General features: G+C 50.0%; 1 protein-coding gene across 1 annotated transcript in view; it reads left to right on the top strand.

The window, feature by feature from the left end:
• Window positions 1-16008, top strand: part of STK32C (serine/threonine kinase 32C) — a 63712-nt gene extending 47704 nt beyond the window's left edge. Inside the window, exons 3-12 of the mRNA XM_018078534.1 lie at window positions 6444-6595; window positions 8920-9093; window positions 9543-9580; window positions 10195-10284; window positions 10881-10984; window positions 11077-11193; window positions 13055-13180; window positions 13313-13444; window positions 14117-14184; window positions 15003-16008. Coding sequence (XP_017934023.1) covers window positions 6444-6595; window positions 8920-9093; window positions 9543-9580; window positions 10195-10284; window positions 10881-10984; window positions 11077-11193; window positions 13055-13180; window positions 13313-13444; window positions 14117-14184; window positions 15003-15138 — 1137 coding nt within the window. The 3' untranslated portion in view covers window positions 15139-16008. The remainder of the gene's footprint in view (window positions 1-6443; window positions 6596-8919; window positions 9094-9542; window positions 9581-10194; window positions 10285-10880; window positions 10985-11076; window positions 11194-13054; window positions 13181-13312; window positions 13445-14116; window positions 14185-15002) is intronic.
• Window positions 16009-19409: the final 3401 nt, after the last annotated feature.

Raw genomic sequence — 19409 nt, forward strand, 5'->3', positions numbered from 1 at the left:
TAGATGGGCTTTAAGGTAGCTTCCAACCTAAACCAGTCTGGGATTCCATGATTTTATGAGCTGTGGAAAGGCCGAGAAGCACTGTCATCATGGCCAGCAGCTGTCACATATTTGTGTCACCCGGGCTGGTCCATCCCCATGGCACAACAGGAAGGTGGCCGTGGGAACCGCGCGGAGACCGGCACAGCAGATGTGCTGTTCTTTCAAATGGGTCTTTGTGTGCTGGAGATAATGGTTGGGAGAAACACTGCCAGAGACACTCTGTCAGAACTGTTCCCAGGACAGAGTCCTGGTTAAATGAGCTGCACAGTCAAGCAGTGAAGGGTTTTGATTGTTTCAGAGTATTTTTTTATTCAGGATCAGACAGAGTTACAGTTACATGTCCCTGCTGAGCATGTCCCTGGTGAGTGTCAGCGGTAGGTTGTGTGCAGCTACAGCCCTGCCCCAGGACGTTTTGTGGTTCCATGAGGTCCCTCTGAATTCCACCAGACCCGTTACCCCCTAAGGATAAAAATGGTCTGCCTTGCCCAGAACTCCCTCCCCCAGGACAATCCCTGAAGGGGCGGTGAGGGGCTGCACAGGCTCCTGCAGGTGCTGGCTGCCTTTAGTGTTTCCAGCCCCTTGGGCTTATGGCACCAAGCTCTGGGTCAGAATCCATGAAGAGGGAGCCCCTTCAAGGGACCAGCATTCTCCTGGGCCTGCTCTTGTAGGGGAGCTGCTCTCAGGGGGTTTCTGTGGGAGATGCTTCCAGCAGAGCTTCATCCAGCTGCTCCCCGTGGTTCATGTGCTTAATGAATCCCTGATACAGTAATTGTATCACTGCACGTACACCCGGGAGGCAGCTTTAAGCTTTGCTGTCTTGGCTATGTTTAGAAAAAAAAAAAATTAGCTGGTTTTATCTTTAGTGTTTGTGAGAACTGTAGAACAAGTTATTATGAACTTTTTAATTACCAGTATTACACAGATGTTAATTACCAGGGAAGGATTGTGTTTCAGTTGCCATCCACGCCATCATAATACAGGATGGATACAAAGATGCTTTTAAATGCCAGGGGAAGTGGCTCAGTGTCCTGTGCAGCTGTTACACCATGGCCATGTCCAGAACATCCTGATCCCTGTTTGCTGCTTTCCTGACAGCAGCTGGGAATTTAAATGATTTAATTTTTTTTTGTATATATATAATTGGCAAGATTCTGGCTGTAGCTCTTGGTACAAGAGCGAAGCAGAGGGGTCCTGGGGATACTGGGTGATAGGGATTTCCCTACAGCCACTTTCCAAAGGATGAAAGCTCTGGGATAAGTGGGCGATGTCTTGGTGCAAGAGCTGAGCCATCCAAGGAGAGCTTGGCTGAAGGAGATGGATTGTTAAAGGTCAGTATTGAGGTTATTCTTTCAGCAGTGCACGGTACAGTAAAGCATTTCTTACCTGTTTTTGCTCAAGAAGCTCAGGAAACCAGTGATCACAATCTTCCTGCCCTTCCCTGCAAGGAAGAGCTGCCTGTCCCTGTCTTTGCAGTCTGTCTCCAGTGTCTCAGAACCTTGCTGAGGTGGTCTCCAGCTGTACTGGGGTGATTGGTATTTACCCCAGATGTTCTCCATGAGCCCAGCAGACAGGCTGGTGTCCGGAGAGGTGCAAACTCAGTTCTCAAAAAAGCTTGAGCTCTTTATATGTCATGGCAAATGCCTCCTCACTGCTTGTGGCCCTTCAGAATGAAGGACTTAGTTCCTGCTCCAGCGGCTGCAAATCTCCCATTTCCTCAACATCCTTCTTGAGGCTGCTGCTGTGCTTCCCCCAGAGCAGAGACTCTTTTCCCCAGGTGGCCCCGAAGCCTACAGATGGTTTTGGTTGCCACAGGCAATTGTATGTTTATGCTTCACATTTCAAGTTTTAACCTTTCTAGTAAAATGGTGGCTCTATAGGTGTTGGGGAAAACAGGGGGGGTTAAATACCCAAGGGAAATCAGCAGAACTGGAGGAGAAATCAATATAAATGGGCAAGGTGCAACCACTGCAAGTAAGCATCTTTAGAGCAGTGTTCGGCTGCAGTTCAGAAGTGGGCAGGATTAAGGTGTTTGGTGTGGGTGTGTAGTGCTGGCTGACACTAAGCCTTGACTCTGCTCTAAAATCAAAATAAGTGCAATCCAGCTTTGTACGCTGAAACGTCCTGGTGTCTCTGAGCTAAAGTCAATAGAGTGTCTGTGTGTGGAAGGATTACAGGGCATTGTCTTCCAAAGGCAGAAGCCAAAGAAGGAGAAATTCAAGAAGAAAAACCACTGCTCCCACTTTGGACCCCGAGGGCAGGTCCCTGAGTCAGCTGTGGGTTTGTGCATCGGCTGTGACGGTGACGTCCCTCAGAGGACAGGGTCATTTCAGGTCTGCATATGCAGAAAGAAAAATGTCTTTGTGCAGCCGAGATGGAGATCGATCCCCAGTATCTATTAGCTCTGTGGATGCTGCCCAGAATGAAACCAGCTGGCTTTTGTTTGAGCCCAGGCAAATTGTGCTGCTGCTTCATAATGAGTTTGAGAGAAGTCAGAACATGCTATTAAGTGATTAGGTGATCTCTCATCTGAGTGGCGATTTCAGCCTGCTGAATTCCTTCAGAATCAGCAGGAAAAAAGTTATTGGATTTCTAAAAGAGAAAAGGCAAAGCCTGACTAAAGAGAGGGAGCTGGACAGGGGAATGTACAGAGCAGCAAAAGCTGAGGTGATGGGAGAAAGTGTTCTAAATACACTAGAATGAAAAAACTTCCCAAAAGAACATAACTCCCAAGTCCCCTGAACATCAGTTAGCCCCCAAATCCCTGTTTTCTATTTCTGTGGCACCTTACACCATGGCTGGGTTGAAAGTAGCAATAACTCCTGTAAGCAGCAGCTCGGTAAGTGATGTCCAAGGAGTGATGGGAGGAGCCGGATAATTCCTGGTGGATTATGAACTCTTCCTGCTTTTGGTGCACAGTTTGTGATGTGACAGTGAGTGCTTTGGTCTTATGGACTGAGCTTTATCCTGAGGCTTTAGCCCAAGGTCTGGTTTGTGTAAGTGGTGTGTATGTCCCACTGAAGGAGTGAGGTGCACCCCTGCGAGTGACAGTTGTGATGTGTGGGGGGGTAGAAGATGAACCAGTCAAAATGGTGAGTCCCTCAGATCTGTTCTTATTTAGTCCCAGTGGGGGGTTTTTGTTTGTTCTGGTTTTTAAACTTTAAATTGTGGTCTGATATTTGAAATTCTTAATGTTTTCCCTGGCTGAGTTGGAAGCTGCTGAAGAGCCCCCACCAAACTGACTCCAGGACAGCCATTTGGAGCCGTGCTGGCTGTTCCCACTCCACAGGCTGCTCTTCATTTGTGTTTTTCAAATTAAAGCTGGTCCCTTTGTCCCCATCTCTGATTTTCAGATGCCATGGGACAATCAGGTGAGCTTTGGGTGCTATGCTGGGTTTCTGTGCCGTGCCTGTTCCAGTGCCCAGAGGGAGCATTGCTGGAGCACCACAGGGAGGGATCCCCCAAGTGCAATGAGGGGGGTGCAGCCCTGCTGCCCGTGCCTGACATCCTGCAGGATGCCTGTGAGATGCCCAACTCCTGCCATGGGGGTTCCTCTTGGTTTCCCAGCTAGTGGAAGGTGTTCCTGCTCATGGCAGGGCATGGGACTGGATGAGTTTTAAGGTGCCTTCCAGCCCAAACCATTCCACGATTCTATGATTGAAGCCAGGCTGACTCCAGCTCTGTGGCTGCTTGTGGTGATAAAACAAAGCCTGTGCAGGAAGCAGAGGCAGCTCTGAGTACTGTGTTCATGTGTGGAGCTCTTACCTTAAGGAGGATATTTCAGAGCCCAGAGTCAGTTTTCCCCATATGGCATTTTTTTGTTATCACCGAGGTCACTGGTGAATTAATGAGGCAGGTGGTGCTGCTGAGTGAAGGATGTCCTGGATTCAGGGGAACTGCCAACTCAGGTGACAGTACAGGACTTCTCACTGTCTGGGGCCCTGTGGAGTGAGGTGGGCCTGGGAGATGTTACAGTCCCCTCTCCTGGCTGGAATCCCGGGTGTGGGCTCCAGCCCTCTTCTCTGCTGTTAGGGGCAGCAGCACACAAACTCTTTGGCAGTGGCTGAATGTTCGGGGTATCTGGGACTCTATGAAAGCTTTCATGTGCCACATCTTGAGCAATCCACTCCCAGCTGATGCCTGCCTTCTGCCTGGCAGGGCTGGCATGTTTTCCTAATGGCTGTATTTAACCCTGTGTGTGACAAGGGGCCATTGTGCAGAACAAGGGCAGAGTAATTTCTGCTTCTTGCATTGTAGACTCTCTGCATTGTAGACCTGCATGAAAATGGATTAATTAAAAAAATACTCTTGGTTTGTGACCAAGGAGGTGTTTATTCCTTACCCAGGAGCAGATGCATGAATGGAGAAGCACATAAAGGAAAAGATAGGTGTTGTGGCACTGATGTTTTTGGGGGGACACAAACACATTGGTGCATTTCTATGAGCAGAGGCACCTTACAAAGGGTCCCTGCCTGTGGCAGGGGACCCAAGTGACGGAGCCCAGCCAGGGCAGCACTGACACCTGGTGTTGGTTTGCCCTGAGTTAGATCCCTGCCAAGAGCAGTATGTGTGATCATGAACCATTAATGATGTTTCTTTCCAGAAATCAGAGAACAAAAATTTCCAGAGGGGCTGGAACTGGTGTTGTTTTGTGTGGAAGTGACGCTGTTGCATTGCAGAAAACTATTTGTTATGATTACAGAGTAAAAGAAGTTTTCACCATTTTCTCATTTATTATACTGAGCTCTCATTTGCCCTGCGGAAAAACAAGAGGCAAATGACAGCAATATAACGTGCTATACTTGTTAAGATACAGCAAGTCATAACCTAAAAAACAAAGTACCCAGAAACTAAAGAGTCTCCAGCCATAATGTGGCATAAACTGCCTTCAGGAGAGAATGTTGCTCAGTGCCTGGGTGGCTATTATCCAGAGGTTTGTTTTCAGAGCAGTTCTACAGCAACGACCAGGTTTTAAAGAGGTATTGTTAGGGCTTTGCTGCTTTAAGAATTTATAAAATATAAAATATATGTTTCACTGGTTTATTGAATGTACAAACAGCTCGGCCCGCTCTAGGCAGGGGCTGGATCCTGCTGGTGGTGTGCATTGTGGTAGGTTGTTCATTATTGTTATTAAGTTCGCACAAAGGAGGTTTTTCCTTAAGTTTTTTACCTGAACGGTCCCTGTCAGCTGGAGCTGATGAGCGCTGCTCGCCCACAGGCACCAGAGGAAAAGCTCAGGTCACTCTGCCTGCAAAGTGCCCCTAATGTGAGGTCTGAGGTGTGCACAGAGTTATTGCAACACCTGATTTCCAGCTCTTACTGTAATTGTTATGACAATGGCAAAATAATCCCGTTAATTCCTGTGCATTGCTAATTGAGGGTTTATCAGGCAAACGATAACCACCTATTATTTTGCCACCTCCTCCCTGCAGTGTGTCCTTAGTGATATTACACTGAGCACCATTAGCACTCGCAAATGATTATTAATGGCAGCGTTTTAGAGGTGCGCAGAGTTCCCCGGCTCCCACCTGTCTGCGGTTTCCTGCCATCCACGGAAATTCCCTTTACTTGCTCCCACACGGTGTAAGCATGACCTGCTCTCTGCCTGGAGCCAGCCCGGGTCAGCCTGCTCCCGACCAAATGCCCAAATGCCAGAGGAATTATATCCAGCTCATCCTAATTACGAACGTGTCTGATAATTAAAAGAGGGCAGACACAATTATAGCAGATGTAGACATTCCATTAGTTCATTTAAAAATAGTTATGTTGATAGCTAATTAGCTCTTTTAAAAACAGGCACCTGGGTAATTAAAGTGTCATTAGAGGAGCCGAGGGAGGCACCGAAGGCCATGCTGTGGGAAGCTGTGCCAGCCCAGCGGGCTCTGTGCCCGTCGGGGGGACAGGTGCCGGGTTATTCCTCTGGGCCAGGTGTTTGTTGTTGTTGTAAAAAATTTGCATTTTAATAGCTTTCTGCCAACCCCAACGGGATTATTTTGCCCTTTCAGAGCACAGTGGTATGTGCAGCAGGTTAAACCCAACCTGCTGAGCTGAGCAGCAGGGGGTGAGAGCAGAGGGGAGGTGAGGCTGGGAGAGAGCCCCGTGGTTCTCCAAAGCTGGTCTCCATCCACAGGCAGCAAGGCCAAAGCTCTCCCAGACATCACTCCCTTTGGAAAGCTCTCTGGAGCAGCTGCAGTTACCCAGTGCCAGTGGGTAACTGGAGCAGAGCCCATGCTCTCCCAGTTTGGATGTGGCACTGGGAGCAGGGATGCTGCTGTCCATAGGTCCCAGGTCACAGCTCAGGGATCAGGGAGATTTGATAAGGGGTGAGGTGCTGACCATGTGGTTCTCAGCCCAATGAGCAGCAAATGAGGATATGGAATTTGTTGCTAACTTTCCTTTTCCAGGTGTGCATCGTGCAGAAGAGAGACACAGAGAAGATGTATGCCATGAAGTACATGAACAAGCAGCAGTGCATCGAGAGGGACGAGGTGCGCAACGTGTTCAGAGAGCTGGAGATCCTGCAGGAGATCGAGCACGTGTTCCTGGTGAACCTCTGGTGAGCAGCTCCTTCCCCTCAGCCTCGGGGGCCATCCATCCTTGTGGAGCTACACACCTGATGATTTGAGAGGATTTCATAACTCTTTTTCAGCATCACTACAAATAGTGATGTTTCCAGTTGCTCAGTAATGACTTGAGTGTGTGTGCACTGGCAGAAGTTACTGAGCAATGTTTTAGGGTCTAATTTTAAAAAACCTCTTCAAATCAGGCTGAAATCTAACAAATAGCTTGAGTTGGTAATACTTGTGAAATGCATTCTGTCCAGGTAGTTCCAGTACAAAAGAACATGCAGTCTGTCTCCTTGGCTTCCCTACAGTCCCATTGACCCCTCACCCCACCAGCACCCTCACTGTGCTCTGCACCACATTCACTGCAGAATACATAAAAATGTATTCCTTTAGAGTCCAGATAAGTAATTATCAAATTTTGTAGGAAAAATTAATTTACAAGTTTTAGAATGTAGAGCAATATATCCTAGGGTTGTTGGTTAGTTTGGGATGAGTCTGTGGCAGTCAGCCTTGGGACCCACTGCTGGGTGCTCCATGTGATCTGTCCTTTCTTGCCTTCCTACCCAGTGAAGGAGTACCCAACACTGGGCAGGGATCAGTAAATCCGTCCTCTTCACCCATGGTCCACTGGCACAACACAAGCTGATCCTGTGCTGGGACAGAGCTGGGGCATGAGCAAAGGGCATGGGCCATAGTGATGGACACAAGGATTCCATAGTTTCTGTTCCCAGGGCACAGGAAGAGTGACAGCAGTGAGAGGTGACGGAAAACCTCTGATATCCCATTTCTACTGGGATGTGTTGTGAAGGCTGGAATCAGTGCCTGATTCCACAGAGAGGGGCAGGAGCAGCAGTTTCTCCTGGGGAGCTGCACACTCATGTGGCTGGACCTGCTGAGCCTAGGGCAGCCCCTGCTATCCCCTCTGCTCCAGTGGTGCCAGATGCACAGCAGGCTGGTCAGATGTGAGACTTCCAAAAATTCAGGAAGTTTTGTCCCCAAAGTAATGGAAGTGGGTAGTGCTTCACATTTCTTTTGTTGATCCATTGCTCCAGAATAGCCAATTAATACTGATTTTTTTCAGCATTTTAGGAATTACAAATGTTTTTTCCAAAAAGTAATGAAATTCTGGAGAGAACTTGCTCACTTAGCAAATCTTTCCCTTTTGGCTCATACTTTCAGAATAAACCTACATTAAGATGGGAGTAGAAGTGAGTGATTCATAAGTATTATACAATCCCACATACTCTTTCCTTGGAACTGCAGTCACCAAATATAACAATGAGCGTTGTTTTGGTGTATCCCCCTGCTGTCAGTCTCCCATGGGACCCACAGCAGATTTAGAGAGGCGGTTTACTCCACAGTAAATATAAATCTCTTTCTGGTTTTTCTGGTTAAATTAGCAGTTGTGTTTTCCATTTCATCTTCAGGATAGGCAGAGATATTTTAAGTAGGTTTATGAGATTATTTGCAATTGAGAATGTGAAGTTTCTCCGAAGTGTCTGGCTGGCAAAGCCTGAGATCTGTGCTGGTGGGGTGACACAGCACTGCTCGCTCAGGAGAGGACAGTGACAGGGAGAGAGGGGGAACATTGGCTGGGATACTTCCCTCTTCCAAGGAAGTGTTGCTTAGTGTAGCAATGGGTTAAAAAACAGCCCCGTGTCTTGTGCTGGGCTTGCTTAGTTGGGAAGGTGCAAATATTCAAATATGAAGTAGCATATTCAGTTCTGGCCCCTCATGGCAAGAGAGACATTGAAGAGCTGGAGCGTGTCCAGGGAAGGGAATGGAGCTGGGGAAGGGTTTGGAGCACCAGGAGTGGCTGAGGGAGCTGGTGGGGCTCAACCTGGGGAAAAGGAAGCTCAAGGGGGACCTTCTCCCTCCCTGCAACTCCCTGACAGGAGAGGGGAGCCAGATGGGGGTTGGGCTCTGCTCCCAGGGAACAAGGGACAGGATGAGCAGAAATGGCCACAAGTTGCACCAGTGGACATTCACATTGGATATTAGGAAAAAATTTCTTCATGGAAAGGTTTGTCCAGCCCTGCACAGGCTGCCCAGGGCAGTGGTGGAGTTCCCATCCCTGGAGTGATTTAAAAAGTGTGTGGATGTGGCACTTGGGGACGTGGGTTAGTTGCAGCCTTGGCAGTCATGGGGGAATGGTTGGACTCGATGGTCTCAGAGGCTTTTCCAACCTGAACAACTCTGTGGTTCTCTAATTCTGTGCGTGTGGTGGGACTCTCGGGGAGGTGCTGAATAATTAGGAGAGGGGAAAAGCCTGACTTGGTTTGTAAGCCCTGCTCACCCACTGCTGGTCCCACAGGTACTCCTTCCAGGATGAGGAGGACATGTTCATGGTGGTGGACCTGCTTCTGGGTGGTGATCTGCGCTATCACCTGCAGCAGAATGTTCAGTTTACTGAGGAGACGGTGAAACTCTACATCTGTGAGATGGCTCTGGCTCTCGACTACCTGCGGAGCCAGCACATCATCCACAGGTAACCCTGCAGGCCCTGCTGGTAGGTGGGAGCTGGTGGGACCTGCCTGTGGTGGGGTTGGGGTGGGTGACACTGTCTTTGCTGGTCCTGGGCACCCTCTGTCTGCTGGTCCTGCCCCATCACTCAGAGGGAGCCTGATGCTTCACTGGGGTTTGAACCTTCCAGGGCACGTGTCAAAGCCATCCAGGGCTTCACACAAATATCCCTGGTATTGTGTTATTAATTTTCCTTGGGAATGATGCCTGAACCAGTCCCATGTTCCCACTTTTTCACCCGGTTACCTAGAAAAAGCATATTTCTAGTCCACCGTAAAGGGACTTACCTCATGTTAGGGTATTTTTGTTTCATTTGTTCCTAATTTTTGATAGATAAAAGTTACAGGATTTTGTTGAATTACATCTTTGGTCTGACTGAGATTCCACCTGCTGTAACCTTCCTTCTTTTCCCAGAGATGTAAAGCCAGACAACATCCTCCTTGATGAGCAAGGTAGGATCACTCTGCCCCTCTTTGCTCCCTTATTCATTCCAGGAACATATCCTTTACAGTCCTGAGTACTGGGCATCTTTTAACCTGGGGAAAGTGTGGGAAAAGCACCCCTTCTTTTACTTGAACGTTGTGCATTGTAATGCCAGGGAGGATCCCCCAAGGGCAGCCCCTCTCCTGGTTACCCACACTTGGCCTCTTCCCTTGCTGGTGGAAGAGACAGGGGCATGGCAGGGGGTTGGAACTAGATGTCTTTAAGGTCTCTTCTAACCCAAACCATTCTGTGGTTCTATGATAGTGTTTCCCTGTTGTCCTCTTCATTCCTAGAGCTTCTGGCCAGAGCAATTTGGCCCAGTGCTGGAGCTGCTGGGGGCTACTGGTTTGTTCCAAGCTTTTAAAATCAAGATCCAAAGCTCATTACCCTTTAATCACCTGGCCAGCCCAGATCCTGGGAAAGCTTTGGGATCTGATATGGCTGTTCCATGGGGTCTGACCCTGATCTGCCCCTGCCTGCGCTACCCTGTCTGAGGGTAGAAGCTTATGAAACAAATGTATTCTGACTCTGCATTGCCACTGCACTGCCATTAATTCCTTCTTAAAATGTGTCTTTATTTAAGGTCATGCCCATTTAACAGATTTTAATATTGCAACAATAATTAGGGATGGTGAAAGAGCGACTGCGTTGGCTGGGACAAAGCCCTACATGGGTAAGAAACAATCACTGCTCTTACCCCTTTGCTCTGACTCAGAGTGGGTTTTTTTGCATTTTGAGAATGCTCAGCACATGCTGCCCAAGGAGCCCTGGCTGGGGCAGAGGCAGTGGATTAATTTAGGGCATTAATGCACATGCCCAAGTCATTCAGCAGATACTGATTGTTTGAAAAGTGAAACTCCTGGGGTGAAGGCATCACTGCTGGTGTGCCCTGCCTCCCCCTCCCATCCCATCCTGCCCTACCCTCCCCAACCAGTCCTGCCATCCCCATCCTATCATGTCCCCCCCATTCCACCCTGCCATCCCCATCCCTTCCTTCTCTTTCCACTGGCCCCACCCTTGGACTTGCTACACCCCAGTGGGCTCCAGTTTTCTGCCGTGCCTGGACTGGGAGGGCTCTCCCTGTGTGTACCCAATAGCCCAGTTCCCATGGAGGGGAGGCACACTGCTGCTGCCACTGCTCTCCCTGCCTCACACACCTCCCCTTGGGCAGTTGTGAATAAAAATCACCATAAGCTTTTTCACTGACTTACATGAAATACTGAAATAGAAGCAATGAATGACCTGTCGCATTTTACCCTTTCTGTTCAGCCCCAGAGATTTTCCATTCCTTCCTGAACGGCGGGACGGGCTATTCCTTCGAGGTGGACTGGTGGTCTCTTGGAGTGATGGCTTACGAGCTGCTGCGGGGCTGGGTAGGGCTCTGGCCATCTGGCCCTTGGAATGTGTGTCTGACTTGACACAGCGGGAGAGGGGATTCCTTCTCATCTCTCTGCTCTCTCCCCAGAGGCCGTATGACATCCACTCCAACAACCCTGTGGAGTCCCTGGTGCAGCTCTTCAGCACTGTCAGTGTTCAGTACTCCTCGGCCTGGTCCAAAGAGATGGTTGCGCTGCTGCGGAAGGTACGTCATCCTGCTGGTGGGGGGCTGTGTGGGGTGTTAGTTGCTGTGTGGATGGGACTAGCTGGAAAATTATCAGCATATTAACCAACTACTACTAATTTCAAGAAAGATAGGCTGGGAGAGCTGGGGATGTTCATCCTGGAGAAGGGTTAGGAGAGACCTTAGAGCCCCTTCCAGTGCCTAAAGGTGCTCCGAGAGAGCTGGAGAGGGACTTGGGGCAACGGCCTGGAAGGACAGGACAAGGGGGAATGGCTTCCCACTGCCAGAAGGCAGAGTTATATGGAATATTGGGAAGGAATTCTTGGCTGTGAGGGTGGTGAGGCCCTGGCACAGGTTGCCCAGAGAAGCTGTGGCTGCCCCATCCCTGGAAGTGTTCCAGGCCAGGTTGGATGGGGTTTGGAGCAACCTGGGCTAGTGGAAGGTGTCCCTGCCCATGGCAGAGGGTTAGAACTAGATGATTTTTAAGGTCCCTTCCAACCCAAACCATCCTGGGGTTCCACAATTAATGATGTGTGTTCTGTGTTTATTATCTGTGTAATAATATGCACTATGTTTGACAGCAAGGGAAGCAAAATGGCTTTTCTTGATCTGACAGTCAGATTCCCAGCTGGGCTAGAACTGTGTCTTCCAGCATCCCATCCTCTCCATGAGCTCTGTAACCTATAAAGTCAGCAGTGATGGCTGGGGTGGCATATGACATTGGCTGCTCTTTTTTGCCAGTTTTTCAGGGCTAAAGGGTCTGGTGGCGTTGTGAGAGCTGTTGGGGGGTTGCAGGCCTATGGAATGTCCTGGTGCTCCCCTCGTGCTGCAGCTGGAGGAAGCTGGTGATGAGGTGGGAAGGTTGGTTTAGCTCCGGCTTGCTTGAGAACTCAGAAAAGTAGCTGGTGAATTTGCTGTAGGAAAGATACACCCCGTGCTGGCAGCAAATAAGCGCCTCTGGTGTGAGTTAATGCTGGACGGGCAATTGTAGAATTGGCTTCGGTTTAACGAGGAGCAGCGTTTCCAGCGGAGGCAGCGGCGGCGCCTTCGGCAGGTTCGCATTGCCATCTGCTGGGCATCCAGGGAATCCTCTCACCGGGAACGCGCCAACATCCCCCTAAGCCGAGAAGGACCCCCATGTCCCCCCAAAGCGCTGAGGTGCCCCAGCCCTGCATCCTGCTCACTCAGCCTTCACAGCATCCCTGGGCTTGGGGAGCTGCAAGTACAGCCACCATCACCTTCCCGTGCACCGTCACCTTCAGCATTGGAGAAACACTCCGTGCTGGCTTTATTTTCTGGAAAAACATTGTAACCACCTAGAATCAGTGTGCCTAGGAGTGTCCAGTTTCTTAAGGAAAACAGTCCCAGATGGGCATTTTGTGGAGGTCCCACTGTAGGTGCCTGTCAGCTGGAAGGCCAGACATGGTCAGTTGAAGATGCCCAAACCAAGGGGTCAGGTCTCAAATTCTAGGTGCTCTGGGAAAATGGCAAGAACTGGTCCAGAGAGACATGGGGCTCCTGGAGAGTGCTGAGTGCTGCAGGAAAGGGTCATGCATCCTGGGATGCGTGGGGGGAGCAAACCCACTCTGTCCAGGAGCTCACAGTACCCAGTTTCACAACCTCCAGAACGTTTTCTGAAGTTTTTTTCTGTACTAAGTTATGTATTTCCCATAACAGAAATGCTCCTGCATGTCTGAACTATCTGAGTTGTCCCAGGCAGGATGGTGCTGGGTGCTTTGTCTTTTTCCTCTGACACGAGTGCTTTTCCCTCCAGTGCTTTTCCCTCCAGTGCTTTTCCCTCCAGTGCTTTTCCCTCCAGTGCTTTTCCCTCCAGTGCTTTTCCCCTCCAATGCTTTTCTCTCTGATGTTTTTCCCTCTCCAGCTGCTGACAGTGAACCCTGAGCATCGCTTCTCCTGCCTGGGCGATATCCAGGCCTCGACGTACCTGTCTGGTGTGGTCTGGAGTGATGTCTGTGGGAAGCGCGTGGAGCCCGGCTTCGTCCCCAACGTGAGTAGGAGTGATCTGTATCAGGACCACTTCTCCTATTAAAGGAACCACTGTGACAGCAGAGGGTTTCCCATGGGGGGGTGGTTTCTGAGCCTCTGCTGTACCTGACACACGTGTCACGTTGTGTTGCAGAAGGGCCGCCTGCACTGTGACCCCACCTTTGAGCTGGAGGAGATGATTTTGGAGTCGAGGCCCCTGCACAAAAAGAAGAAGAGGCTTGCAAAGAACAAGTCGAGAGATAACAGCAAAGACAGCTCCCAGTCTGTACGTGCTCTGAGGGGTAGCATCCAGCTGGCAAAAGGCTGAGTGGCTGGATTTCGGGGGGGGGGGGTGTCACAGCCGGTCCTGCTGCCCTGCAGGAGCTGTAGGTTTAGTTTGGTGAAAACATTTCCCCATTGGAGTCTTTCTGCCAACCAAGCATTCTTTTTATGGAAGTTTGATCAAAGTCTTTCACAGTAGTCTGTACTTTGGAAAATTAAATGAGCAGCAGAGGTCTGGGCACTGAGGTGTTCCCGTGTCCCCACACGGCCCCAGACCCACGTGTGCCTGGGGACAAGGCAGCAGCTCCCTGTGTGTGTTTACAGGGATTCACACATGTGGGCTGTGTGCTGGGCTCTCCCCACGCTGGCTGTCCTTCCTTTGGGCTGACAGCACTCCCAAAATACAGGATACATGGATAAATGTGTTGTGTTTATGTGGGGAATGGTGTGATCTGTGTTTTATGGAAAACTGCTGCTGTGGATGGCACAAGCCCCTGGTGAAAGCCACACAGCAACCAGCCCTGCTGCCTCCAGCTGTTGTGCTGAGGTTTGGGGTGGGGGGCATCTCCTGCACACATCTGGAGGCTTCTGCACACAGCTGGGAGTGCTGGGGTGCTGCAGGCAGCAATGAGATGCAAATAGGGCAGCTTATGCATGTCATGTTTTTCTTCAACAGGAAAATGACTATCTTCAGGAATGCCTTGAAGCTATCCAGCAGGACTTTGTCATCTTCAACAGAGAGAAGTGAGTATGTTGGGTGGTTTTTTTAGGGAAAAATACTCTTTTTCCTGACTTCCCTTAGGAATCAGAGTTCAGTGCCTGACAGCTTGTAGCACCTTGCTGCGGGCTTAGCCCCAGGTGACTGTTGTCAGCTGAGGAGCTCAGGTGCTGCCTGTGTGTGAAAAATGGCTCTGACCTCCCACAAAGGGAGACAAGATCAGGGATTATTAATCACTGCCATTAAATGAAATATGCTGCAGAGAGACTTCTGAGATTTAACATATGTATGTGATACTGCTTCAGTTTCCCCATGGCATCTCCTTGCCCATCCTGCTTTTAGAAGATGATGTTTTGGGAAATGAAGGCAGGGAAAGTTAGACTTGATGATATTGAACCTGAATGGTTTTATGAAGGTGTTAAAGTCTCTGGTGGGCATGAGCAGGCAGTGAAAGTGCTGGATTAAAACTGCTGCTTCCCCGAGTTTGGGAATGTTTGGTCCATAAGCATAGCAGGAGGCTCCATGGAGGAGATGGGGGTGAGAGTCTGGCTGCAGTGCAGGTGCTTGTGGCCGAGGTCTGGGTAGGCTGAATCCTCTCAAGCCATTTTGGGATGTTTTCAGAGCAGTTCAGTGTGGTTTGCTGATACACTGGCTTCTGTCATCACCTCTTTGCGTGCCCTGGGAAGCCTCCTCTTGTTCACCGTGGGTCTGCAGTAGGCCCCTGTTGAGCAGTGGGAGGGCAGCCTGGGGTGCGCTCATGGCTGCAGACCACCCTCACCCCACTTCTTCTGGGGGTTTTTGGTTTGAGGGTGCCTGATAACTCCTGGTTCCTCTGCTCCTGCAGACTAAAGAAGAGCCAAGAGCAGCCGATTGAGTCCGTGTCTGCCTCCGAGACCACTGACGAAGCCGAGGCGGAGGCTGAGTCCGAGCCCTCCAACCTGCACATGTGCAGCTCCGTGTGCTCCTCGGGCAGCAGTTAGGCTGGAGCCCCGGGCGAGGGTCTCCGCCCGCGCCGCTCACCTGCCTCAGGTGCGCTGAGCACCCGAGCTGACCCCGCTGCCACCCGAGAGCACCGACAGCTCGTCCTGCAGAGCTGGAGACAGAGAGTTCACACAGAACTGCCCTCCTGGGTTATGGAGCGCCAGCCCGGCACGTCGTGGGGGAAGACACTGCCTATGCAACTTGCCAAGGGGAGATCAACTTCTTTACTTGTTTTAATGCCAGGTTGCTGAATGCACGTTTTCAAATGCAGTGAGTGGACAAGGAAAGAAGCCGCATCCTTGGGTCCCACGGGGGAAGACACGGAGCAGGGAGGAAGGCTGAAGAGGTAGTTGGAGTTTGACTTTTCTCTGTTCCCTGTTCACAAAGGTTGCAGGGGGACAAGCAATCCCTGTGCAAGCTGTAGCAGCCCTGAGGCCTCTCCAGTCTGTGGTGGGTGGCACCAGCTCCTGGGAGCCTCCAGCTGTTTGAGTCCTGCAGCATGAGGACGTCCCAGGCACCTCCTTGTCCTTGCGTCGCCTGTCAGTTCCTTTCCTGACTCCGGGCAAATAAATGTTTTTTGTGCACTCCATGGATTCTTCAGGGACTGGGTAAAGTGTAATGGGTTCAATGTGTATTTGAGATGCAGAATGTATTTAAAATATTTGCTTTCTCCACGTGGCTGCTGCAGGCAGCGGGGAGCTGTGGGATGGACTGGAGGGTCTGGCTCTGCCTGGGTTTGGAGGACACAGTTTATCACAGGCTCAGGTTTAGCTGGAGGCAGAATGAGTGGCCTAGCAAGGCTGCTCAGTTATGAAAGACAGGAATATCTTATTGTACCCTTCAATTTGCTTTATTTTCAATGTAAAATACATTGAAGGTACTGTATATAACTTACCACTACCTGTCTTAAATGCGTAATAAGATGGGAGATCTCCTTCCCCTGCTCCAGCTCTGGATGTTACCTTTCTTGTTTTAGGAGCCTTCATATGTTGTTTAATCTGCTATAGAGTGGCTTTTGGTTACTGTTGCTAAAACTGAGCCCTGCAGCTGTTGTGGCACCCAGAGGTGTGGTGGGACTGCAGGCACCACCAAACCATCAACAGCTCTTTGCTGCCAGACAGTGGGAGGTTGCAGTGTTTGCATCCTTACTGGATATTCCTAATGCAAAAATGAATGGGAAAAGTTTTTAACAAATGCAGATTCTTTCAGGACAAGTTTTGTTGCAGTTTTTGTTTCCACAAATAAACCAGAAAGGTGTTAAATGGTACGAAACCATCTGATATGAGCAGTGACACGGCCCGTGCATCTTCCACAGTTTTATGTGGGAATTACTGTGTGGCTAAAATTGTGCAGAAGCACATTTTCAGGGCAGTCTTTAAAGGTGTGCAGGAGGAGGGGAGTCGGAGCGCTGGGTCCAGTTGCGTGGTTATTTTCGGGACAGAGCAAGGCAGGTGCTGTCAGACCTGGGGGGATGAACATCCCACCCTTGCTGTGCCTGGTGAGGGACCAGGGCCACACTGGGAGGCCCTCGTGTCACCCATAGGTCCCTGCACACCCTGTGCCTCGTTAGGAGCTGTGTTAATGACAGCTCAGGAGGGCTGGGCTGTTCAGTGAGCGAGGGCTGAAATAAATGTGTTCTGCTCCTTTTCCCAGCTGTAGGAGGGCACCTACCCCCCTTCTGATCCTGGGCTATGCTGAGGGGACCTACCCTTTCCACCCCTGGTAACTTCCAGTCTGTTTACTGGATACCAGGGTGGCCTAATTACCTTCTCCTGCCCATCAGAGCACACCTGTGTGTGCAGGCAGGCCATGTGCTCTGGCCCATTCTGTGCTGAGCAGCCCCTGCTCTCCTTGTGGGGAGCCTGTTCCTCACCCTGTGTCTCTCTGCACACACCTCGTGTCCTCCATCCCACATCCCTCAGCCAGAGCACCCGGCCCTATCCTAGTGCAGCAGATGAGGATCAAACCATGTATTTATTCAGAGGTTATGAATTACAGGTGATTAACTCCACTGGCATGGATAGTTTCAGTGAATTCCGTTGCACTATTTAGCCACTTTCTGTAAATAACAACAAAAGTTTGGACTATCAGAATGATGAGAAGAGTCACTGATTTTTTGACCAAAACATCCTGTATATGAGAGGTGCAGATAGATCCTATTCAACCAGAAGCTCTCAGGCCAGGAGAGCTATTGGCAGTTACATGACATGTCTAATTGATATTTGCATCACTTTCCTTAGGACAAGGACCCCTGAGGTGGGGTTGATGTGTGTGGGGAGGAGCTGACTCGCTTCTGAAATGGAGGCTTCTCAGCCCAAACCCTCTCTGTGTCAGTCATCTGACAGCACACCTTTGCAGCACACCTCTTCCTGGGTGAATTGTGCAAAACATTTCAGCAGCACTTGGCAGAAACAGGGAGAGCTTCTTGGGAAAAGCTAGGGAACAGCTCCTTCCCAGGAAACGTCCCTGGAATCCAGCAGTGCATCCCCAGGAATGTGCTGGGGACGCATTACTTCTGCCTCAGTCATTGCTGAACCTGAATCCCCGAGAACAATACCAGGACACAGAGCTCTGGGATCATTGTGCTGAGTGGGAGAGACACTGTGAACATGTCCCTGAAGTGCTCAGTGTTGGTCCAAAGTGATGCTTGGACATAACCTCACCAGAGCCCGTCGGGGCCAGGTTCCATTGACGCCTGTTTCTACCCAGTCCCTGGAGGAGAAATGGTAAGGAAAGAGCAATTAGAAAAGGGAAAGTGATGGGAAACAGATCAGTGTTTGCTTCATTGTCAGAACCCCCGTGCTGGGTTTCAGTGCTCGTGCCCTCCCGTCCCTGCTCTGGGCCCCTGTTGTGTCGTGTCCCCATCGCTGTGTCCCAGTAACGAGCTGGTGCTGATTGAGCCAAGTGTGGTCCTGCTGGCCCCACGTCTTTGTGGCTCCTTCCAGGGTGTCCCATGTCCAGCTCACCCCCTCCACAATGGATTCCTGGGGATGTGCTGGGGTTTCCCACCATTGCTTGTGCCAGTGCCGCTGTTGCCGTCGGTGTTGGATGAGCCCTGGCTGATGCCGGATGTTGAGCAAACCTCGCAGTGAAGTTGTGACATAGCCCTGGTCCCAAATCCCAGCCTGGAAGGCATCACTAGCAGCTCTGGGTTACACCTCCACTACAACCAGAACACAGGAATTTTCTGGATATAAATATTTAAATACCTGTATTTTTTTTATGACAGATTTATACAGCGTGTGCCATTATCCGCTGTGAAACGTCTACAGCACCTATAAATTATTCTCCTTTAATCACTTGCCATGAGATTGTTTTCTTATCTCTGTTGTGTTACAAAGTTTTGCAAAGTTGCTTATTTTTAAGTGTTTCCATTGAATTCCACAGCCTTCACTGGGAATTTGTGCAGAAGACAAATGTCAGGTCAGGTCCTGATGTTTCTTCTGTTGCCAATTCTTTATTACTCCAGAGCTTGCCAAAAAGAGACTAAGAGTAATAAAATAATAGCAAAAATGCCAATAATATGGACTTGACCCTGGACAGTGCTGAAATCCTGTTGCCTTGGTAGGGTATTTTTTTAAAATTATTGCAGTGCATATATATGTAAATATATCTTTGTATTTTATGTTAATACATTCCTGTAATTTTCTTGCATGACAATTTTACCACGTCACGGAACATTTAAGTTACGACAAGTTTGTGTTTTTGCAGATACTGCCGGAAGCCATTGCACATGTGGAGTAATAAATGTGTATTTTTAACATTGCCAAGGATTTGGTGTCATTTCCAGGGTTTTGAGCTGTAGATCCATGAAACCATGGAAACACCTGAATGTTGGAATTCTGGAGCCCAGCCAGACCCAGGGCTGCTGGGACACCCTGCTGGTGTGGAGCCAGGTGGGATGAGAGCTGCAGGAACATGGCCATGAGACACCTCAAAAACAGGTGCTGAAAGAGGAACAGCTGGATCCAGGCTTTCCAGTGTCCCACTTTCCAGTGTCAGCCAGAAGGTGTTTGTAATTCCCTAGGGAGGCTGGGGGTGCACACAGGGGGGCTGAGGGCCCTGTCCATGGTGGGTGGAAGGTCTCAGTGAGGTTGAGTAGAGTCCTGGGCATGGCCATGGGCCTGAGCCAGCGCTGTCCAAACTGGCCCTGCTGCTGTCAGCACTGGGGCTGGCAGGTGTTTTGGGAGCAGCATGATGGGGCTGGGGGTACTCAGAGGACAGAGGTTAGGGTGGGGGGCAGGTGGGTGGTTTGGGAGCAGCAGGATGG

The sequence above is a fragment of the Manacus vitellinus genome, unplaced genomic scaffold (assembly GCF_001715985.3).
Source record: "Manacus vitellinus isolate BGI_N305 unplaced genomic scaffold, ASM171598v3 scaffold_40_pilon, whole genome shotgun sequence".
NCBI classification, from domain to species: domain Eukaryota; kingdom Metazoa; phylum Chordata; class Aves; order Passeriformes; family Pipridae; genus Manacus; species Manacus vitellinus.